The sequence below is a fragment of the Capsicum annuum genome, chromosome 12 (assembly GCF_002878395.1).
Source record: "Capsicum annuum cultivar UCD-10X-F1 chromosome 12, UCD10Xv1.1, whole genome shotgun sequence".
NCBI classification, from domain to species: domain Eukaryota; kingdom Viridiplantae; phylum Streptophyta; class Magnoliopsida; order Solanales; family Solanaceae; genus Capsicum; species Capsicum annuum.
Genome location: NC_061122.1, coordinates 32,064,478 through 32,073,816, shown reverse-complemented (window position 1 = coordinate 32,073,816; position 9,339 = coordinate 32,064,478). Strand labels below are relative to the sequence as shown.

General features: G+C 31.3%; 1 protein-coding gene across 1 annotated transcript; it reads left to right on the top strand.

Annotated features, from left to right (window-relative positions):
* Positions 1–1,868: 1,868 nt before the first annotated feature.
* LOC107850824 (probable pectinesterase/pectinesterase inhibitor 51) lies at positions 1,869–5,541 on the top strand. The gene is made up of 3 exons (XM_047401430.1): positions 1,869–3,209; positions 3,373–3,826; positions 4,718–5,541. The coding sequence occupies exons 1-3, from the start codon at positions 2,661–2,663 to the stop codon at positions 5,401–5,403; spliced, it is 1,689 nt and encodes a 562-aa protein (XP_047257386.1). The 5' UTR covers positions 1,869–2,660; the 3' UTR covers positions 5,404–5,541.
* The last annotated feature ends 3,798 nt before the right edge of the window (positions 5,542–9,339 follow it).

Sequence of the window (9,339 nt, the reverse complement as noted above, 5' to 3'; positions counted from 1 at the left end):
TTCTCTCTCTTCAAAAATCTGAGACTTTCTTTAACAAATTCCACGTACCATCACAAAACTAGTCACCCATTTTTTTACAAAAGCAATAAGAACAAGCCAGCGTTTATCATCCACTAACAAATTAATAATAACTAAAAAAAAAAAAGGCTACCTTTGAAATTTTACAAGATAAAAACTAGGCTAAATTTCATCCATTATTACTTAACTTTATATTTATTATTTAAAAATTAATTTTTTTATTCATTTCATCCATAATTACTTAACTTTGTATCTATTATACAAAAGTCATTTTTATTTCATTTATTTCATCTATGGTCATTTAACTTTACTCCGATCATCACAAAAGTCATTATGATCGGATTTTACAATAATGTTATCGAAAAAATGATGTGGCAACCTTAATTAGTTCTTAATTTTAATTTAAGTGAATATATAATATATTACTCATATCTTGATCCTTTTTATATATGCACAATCCAATTTTCCTTATGAATTATTTAATGAAAAAATACCAATTTCTTAATACATTAGTTACCTAATGAAGACTATTTTGATAAAAAAAAAAATTGACTGATGTTTTTTATGAAATAAAATTATACTTATATATTCTTAAAATCCTTTAAAGTTGAGACATGTGTTGATAAATTATTTTTTTTTCACTAATATATTATGGCATATAGTTGACAAAATTATTTTTTTTCATACATTTTTTTTTCTTGCCATTTGAGTCTTTGCATTAGGTATATCATAATAACATGATAAACTACTCTATTTATTGAGTTTGTCTTTATATTTTTAATTGTTTGACTAATTGATTAATTCTCTTAAAAGTTTTTATTATAATATTCAATTTTTGATAAATTAAATATTGTTTCAATATAAAAATTAGATATCCTATAATTTCTTTATCTATTAAAATACTTATATTTTTTAACTTTTATCAATAAAACTGTACGTTAATTAATATAACATTATTTGTACAAATTTTGACAATACTTATTCAATGACATAATTAAAAAGATTTTATTTTAAAAGTATCTTTAGCACGATGATTTATCTTCAAAGAATTATTTTTTTTAAAAAAAATAATAATATCATACATGTATTTTTATTTTATGTGTTTTGAAGAATTTATCTTGTTTATCACTCTTTTTCGATGTACTTTTTTGACAGATGAATGCAATATTATGAAATGCTTCAAAAAGATATTAACCAAAAAAATAATCTTCATTAGGTAATCTAATCTATTAAGAAATTGATATTCTTTCATTAAATAATCCATAAGGAAAATTGAGTTGTGCACCTATAAAAAGGTCGAGTAATGTATGTTATATTCACTTAAATTAAAGTTAAGAACTAATTAGGTTGCCATATTATTTTTCCGATAGAATTATTATAAAATCCGGTCATAGTGACTTTTGTGATGGTCGGAGTAAAGTTAAATGATTATGGATAAATGAATGAAAGAAAATTGACTTTTGCGTAATAGATACAAAGTTAAGTAACCATGAATGAAATGAATGAAAAAAAATGACTTTTGCATAATAAATACAAAGTTAAGTGACCATGAATGACATTTACTCATAAAAACTACAACCTCGGTTTAGTTGGGTCCAAAAAAGTTTCCAATGACGGTTCCTTAATCCTTACTACAGCTACAATATCAGACAGCTTCGTAAATGAATTGTGCGTTGAATTGAAGAAGACGATAAAAATAGAAGGCAATGAACGAGAGTAGTCATTAGAAGCCACATCAGGTCAAAAGATTGACATTTTCACGCGGCTTTTATAGGTAAATTCACGTAGCTTGTCTAGTATGCGAAAAAGTCTTAATATAATGCAATGAAATTCTATTCAAGTCCTAATTAATGTGTTTAACTGAAATTTCATGTCGATTTTAAATGGCTTCATAGTTCATACTCTAGCCTTTTCAAAAAGGATTGTATGAATGATGATAAAAACTAAACACCCCTTGATGTTTTCTTGTCCTCGCCCAAAGTTGAGTTTTCATATCACATCATTTTCAAGTTTTCACCTATTGTATTACCCACTGGCTTAGCTCCCTAATTTAAGAGCAAATCAAAAACCCTCTTCTCTAATTAACCCAAAAAATTAAATTAAAATTCATTTAATTTTTTTTTTTTTTTTTTTTGTTATATCTCCATTCAATCAACTGACACCGCCACTATCTAATCAAAATTGCTTTTCCCTGTTCCCACTACCCCTTTTCTTCTTCCTATTGCTATCACTATTCACTATTCCACTCCCGTGAACCAAACCCCTGGGTTACCAAATCCTTGACCTCTTTCTCACGAGATCATTTTTATCAACATTTTATACAATATACAACGTGAGTAAATTTTATCTCTATCTTATAAAAATAAAAATAAATTATTTCGACACAAGCTAATTGAAATATCTTCCTCTAATTGGACTGTATTTTTACACCATCTACAACCCTATCAACATCATTCTTTAACAACATAATACAGCGTAGCATACCTAGATCTTACCTCATAATATAGCGTACGTAGATCTCATCTCTATTTCCTAAACTAGAGATAACATTTTCGACACACGTTAATTGAAATATCTTCTTCAAATTGGACAGCATTTTCACATTATTTACATCCCACCATTTGTATAAAAAGGTACTCACCATGCACATAAGAAAACCCCCCAAACCCATAATCTTTAGAAAATCGAAATTTCTTTTCATTTCAATGGCTTCCTTTTTCACCTTGACAATCCTCTCTTTAATTCTGTTCTTCTCAATTTCCTCCGCCGCACGCCGTCATACGTCGGATTCATCAACGGGAAATTCATTTTCCGTTAAGATCCGTGAGGCTTGCAAGGCCTCGCGGGACCCACCAACATGTGAATCCGTATTAACGGATTCTGGTAACTTACCGTCGGAGTTAACGGCGCCGTTAATTATCCAATCCGCCGTTAATCTCTCTTCGGAGAATAATGCAAAGGCGAAGGTGATGGTGCAGTCGATCATAGACGCGTCCGTAGGGAATTCAAACCGTACCGATGCGGGTAAGGTGTGTATGGAGGTGCTCGGGTATGCGGAGTATCGGGTCGGATTAACGGGTCAAGCATTGACACGTGGCAAAATCAAGGACGCTCGTGCATGGATGAGTGCAGTTATGGTGTATCAGTATGATTGCTGGTCCGCTTTGAAGTACGTTAACGGTACCTCACAGGTTAGCGGGAAAATTATAAAGTTTTTATATATATATATATATGATTGAAATTACTTTTTTTAAGGTATATTATAGTACATGTTGAAGACCTTTTGGCTTGTTTGGGTGTTTTCTTCGCATTTTGAACCCGTTAATGAAAATTCTAGCTTCGCCATTGTTACAGGTATCCAAAACGATGGCGTTTTTGAACTCATTAATCGGGTATAGCAGCAATGCATTGGCTATGCTGGTGAACTACGATGTTTACGGGGAGAATACTGGGTCATGGACTGCACCGAAAACAGAACGAAACGGATTCTGGGAAGGTTCTGGTTCGGGTGAGGCGGGTCGGGTCACAGGTGGGGTGCCATCCGGGTTGAAACCGGATGTAACGGTGTGTAAAAAAGGAGGATGTGAGTATAAGACGGTGCAGGAAGCGGTGAATGCTGCACCGGAGAACCAGGAAACGAGGAAGTTTGTGATATTGATCAAATCCGGGTTGTATGAGGAGAAAGTTCGGGTCCCGTTGGAGAAGAAGAATGTGGTATTTTTGGGTGATGGAATGGGTAAAACTGTCATTACGGGTTCGTTGAATGTTGGGCTTATAGGTGTTACCACTTATGAAACTGCAACTGTTGGTAAGTGATTTATTGGTATCATAGCGTACTGCTGAAGTTAATTTAATACTTGTGTTATTCGGCTAAATTAGTTTATTACTCCACTACTATCTTATTATTCCTATGTTTCCTTTTAGTTGGCATATTATTTGTTGTAGATGTCGTATATTTCTTTTTATAATAACCTGCTATGATAACCGAGCCTTAAGAGTCTTTAGGATATAGCCTCTCTACCTTGGCTAGGTAGGAATAAGGTATGCACTACGCTTCCCAGACTCCTATTGGTGGTGGTGTTTTAAGGATGATCAATTTTGCTCCCATGTGTTTTTATGGTTTAGAATCAAACTCCAATGAAATAGTTAGGGACAGTGGGATCCTATTGCTTTATCAACTTTCTCTTGTACCATAATTGTGTTAAAGTTGTCAATTCTAAGGCCTAACTTATCTGCCCCTGTTATTGTTTTGTTGTGTTTGCATTCAAAGCTCACCTGTTTTGAAATGGATTTGTGAAATACTAGCCAAACAATGGGCTTGATTTTTTGTGATATTTTTCAATTTGCATTTACTTTATGTGGCTAGTGTGGAAAGGGGAAAGATTTAGTCCAGTGTGGGTTTGGATTGAGTCTAATCTATACATACAAGCATAAACTTTTTGGCACATGTATCTATGGATGGAGCCGAAAACAATGGTTCCAATTGAGCCTATTGAAACCGCTTTGATCCGTCTCTGGATCATAGGGGTCTGCCTGAAGTGCAAAATCTCTTTGCATTTTTTATAAGCCTTGGGCTTAGGACTCTATGTTATTATTGTTCAAGCTGCTTGCTAATGGGCTGAAGGAATGGCTGAAGACATACTTAATTGATGAACTTTTGTAGTTTTGAGTTATTCTAATGTTAATGTATCTAAAACAGGAGTTGTTGGTGATGGATTCATGGCCAGTGGTATCACCTTCCAAAACACGGCAGGTCCAGATGCCCACCAAGCTGTAGCATTCCGATCTGATAGTGATCTTTCAGTTGTAGAGAACTGTGAATTCATTGGCAATCAAGACACCCTGTACGCCCATGCTTTGCGCCAATACTACAAGTCCTGCCGTATCCAAGGCAATGTAGACTTCATTTTTGGGAACTCAGCTTCTTTCTTCCAAGAATGTGACATCCTTGTCGCACCTCGACAACTCCATCCTGAAAAGGGAGAGACGAATGCTGTGACAGCTCATGGCAAGATAGACCCTGCACAATCAACTGGCTTCGTCTTCCAAAATTGTTTGATCAATGGAACTGATGAATACATGACCTTGTACTACAAGAAGCCCAAGGTGCACAAAAACTTTCTGGGAAGGCCATGGAAGGAGTATTCTCGAACCGTCTTTTTAGATTGTACTTTAGAGGCTCTTATTTCACCTAATGGATGGTTGCCTTGGAGCGGTGATTTCGCGTTGAAAACTCTTTACTATGGAGAATACAGAAATACTGGTCCTGGAGCTAATACTGCAGGACGAGTGCCATGGAGTAGCCAAATCCCTGCTGAACATGTTAACTCATACTCTCTACAAAATTTCATTCAGGGTGATCAATGGATTTCTATGTCTTCTTGATTAACTTGTAATGTTGTTAAATATGTATGTACTAAGTCAAACTCAATATCCTCTATTGTGATTACTAAACATCAACCTCTTGTCTTGTATCAAATTGCAAGAAAATTTTAGAACTTAATGTGAAATATCTTGCCAAAAGCTTCATCTTTCTGCATACACATTACTCTCTTTACCCTCCACTCATGGAATTAACAACAACATACCCAGTGAAATCACACAATGTGGGGTCTGAGAAAAATAGAGCATACTCAGTCCTTATCTTTACCATTTGGAGGTAGAGTGGTGGTTTCCGAAAGACCCTCGTCTATAATGAAGCAAATCAAAGTAGTAATGAAAAGGAAGAAAAGAAGGGTAGTGAAGAAAAACATGACAACTAATAAGAAAAATGGGCAAAATTGTAAATAAACAACAAGATGTGATCACCTAAACATAATAAACAACAGATGATAACAAATACTAAAAGCCAAAGACTACACAAGTAGGCTAATACTACAACGGACTCGGTGCTCTAAATTACCACAAACTAAAGACTACAATAATAAATTAAAATCACTCGACTATCTAGTAACCTTCTACCCTTATCGGTGACCTATACTCGTAAAATTACACTAAGTTTATTATTATTATTGTTGATGATGTGTATGTCAGCTTGTGTGCTCTTGGTCCCACCTCGTTTGGTTGGCAAAGAGAAAGTATAAAAATGTCGTTCTTGTGATAGTTATTGACATAAGGGAGTTACGTTGTTGATACAGTTTTCAATGACATACTTTTGTGTTTGATGAGCTACCATGGGTTATTGGTGACAAGTTGTTACACCATGTCTGGTTTTTGAATTACTTGTACTACTAGACATGTGTCATACTTAATAACAGAAGAGTTGCATTTTTCTAAGTTGTTGAAGAGTTGCAGGTTATGTGAAGACAATAGAGAGCTAGAGCCCATAGTCATTGACTTCTATGGTTCAAAAAGTTCAATTAAACTACCAAATTCAGTGCTCCACCACTTCTGAATTTACGTAACACACTTTATTTATAAATGAACTTTTTGTTCCTTGTGATCATCAACTTAATATTTTCTCAGTGGAACTTCAGATAATTACCATTATGAACCAAATGATGAATTTTATACTCCTGCAAACACCCATTTAGTTAGCACCTCGAATTCCCCCCCACCTCCCACCCACCCACAGAAAACCCCCGAACCCCAAAAAAAAAAAAAGAGAGAAGATCTTATAACCAAAAAAAAATCATGTTGGCACGAGGCATGATATATTACAAAAAATTTCTCATATTGTCACTTAACTTAGGAAAATATATCAATAAAGTTTTTTTTTTTTAATTTCAATAATATCATCAAACTTTATGCATTTTTCTTAAAAATCAATAATTGCTAAAAGTGACTCAAAAGATAAGAAAAAATTATCAAAAGAGTCACTTAAGTTTGAACTTTGAAGTTAAATGATCCTTATTAGTTAACAATACGAAATATCAATAACCGTTCAACTATAAAACTTAGTGAGTACAATCTTCTTTCAATTTCTAACTGCGATACTAAATCTAACGACGTCCACCAAAAATTACAATTAAAATTATTAGAAATAAGCTTATATGTACTTTATTTATTTGGAAACAATTCAATAATAAAATAATATTCTATATTTATTCATTTTAGGATTAATCTTTATATTTGATAAAATAGTTCAAGTTAGTTGTTAGTTTCTTCTACTCCAAATTATTGTCGAAAAAATTATAATTCATAAAGAAGACGATAAATTCCTGCAAATCAAACCAAAAAAAAACTAGGGTCTCTAGCTAGTAGATGAACCATATATAAATATTTTAAAGGATTTTTATTTTAAAAAATAATGAGTATTACCAGATACCATGATAATAACATCAATCATTCACTATCAAATAAAATTAGGTGATTTTATATAACCATTTTGTAACTTAAAAATGTTTTAAGCTAAGGTTCCAATATTATTTTTATCAATCTTGTGATATTACTTCAGAGAAAAGCATATCGCCTCGTCAACTTGACCGTAAAAATTGAATATATTTCCCAATTTGGACAATAAATGTACTTCTTATTTATTTCATTTAAAATATAACTACCTATTTTAAATTCTAATTTAACATTCTTTGTCTTTTTAATTCGTTTTTAACATTATGATTTGAGTCTTTTTAAATTATATTACACACTTATTGATAAAATATATTAAAATTAATTTAAGAAGTACAAAAGTAAAAATAATTGGAGATCTATTATTATTTCATGTAAAAAAATAAAGACTATTCAAATATAAATTTCAAACTTGATGGATTATTTTGGTTATTTTTTGATTCACTTTTAATAATTATAATTTGTAAGGAAAATGCACAAACTTGAATGATATTATTGAAATAAAAAAAAAAAGATAAATAACTTTAATGGAACATTTGGCTAAGTTGTGTGACAATATAAGAAATTGACTCAACTTTAATAGGTATACAAGTCAGTTTCATGTCCACTTTGATGTTCCCTGTGAGTGGTGTCCATTTGGTATCGCAGTTTAATTCCTAGGATAAGTTTTTTTCCTCACTTCAACAACCTCTAGTGCGTCTTTTATTCTAGTGACCTTTGTTTTTTCAGCGTATACTCTCGTGTATCTCAAAATAAATGTCATCTTAAAGATTACGAATGTAAATTTATATTTTTACGTTAATGATTTTTAATCAAATATTAGGTTTGAACTCTGAGAATGAGTTTTTCTTATAGTGAGTGAATGAGATTTTTATCTCTCAAAGTGTAATTTTTCAATGCGAATTCAAATAAATTGATCTCAAAATAGGTCAGAGACACCTGAGAAAAAACAAGTTAGTGAAATTTCTCTCTTCCTGATTGGAGTGCATGAGTGTGTAAAGTGAACCGGTTAATACGGTAGGAATAATATTCTTGCAATATCATTAAGGGGTCGTTTGGTGTGAGGTATTAAGGTAAATTATTCTGGGATAAAAATATAGTTTTGGAATAAATTTTTTTATACATTGTTTGGTAGGCAATACTTGGGATGACTTATCCTGGGACTAATAATAATTCTGAGATAAGTTATACCACATATTTGGTGTATAAGTTATCCCAAGTTAATTTATCCTTGGATAAAATTATAAATGACAAAAATACCTCCAAACCCTTTTCTTTCCACTTTCTCATATATATATAACCTAGTTTAGGTGTACGCGCCTCGCGCGTGTACCTCACTATAATGAATTTAAACGCTACACTAAATACGATATTTATTCAAATAGTAAGAGAATTTATTTAATTAGATATATAGTAGTTGTAAATATCAAAGATACAAATGAGGTAGGTGTAAAATATATTGACAACCCCTTAAATTACGGTTGGTGTTTTAGAAAGAAAAAATAATCATAATATTTTATATGACTCAAAATTTTGATCATTAATTGTCTATATCATCATAATCATCATTCATTTTCAAGATACCTACAAAATTAGAAAAAAGAAAACTACGAAATCAATGCATCTAAGTAAATTAAATATTACAAAAATATATTTCTTTGACGTATCTTGACGATCAAAAAAAGAAGAAAATTCAAATCAAATAATAAAGAATCATTTAAGAACAAAAATAAATATATCTTGTTCCATATGTTCATATTAGATATTATTGTATTTTTCTAAAAGAATTCTCAATTTATAGAAGTTCAAAACTTTTTTCTACAATAAAGAAATTATATAAATATGATTGATTTTTACTTTTTTAATTAATTATTTTTCAATAATAGAATATTTTAAATTCCAAATAAACTAAACTAACATAAATAAGAGTGATTTTTTTTTAACCCTTTTTAGTTTTTGATAGACTTTTACTTTCCTTTTATTTAATACAAATTAATAGAGTTGTTCATTTTAATATATATATATATATATATA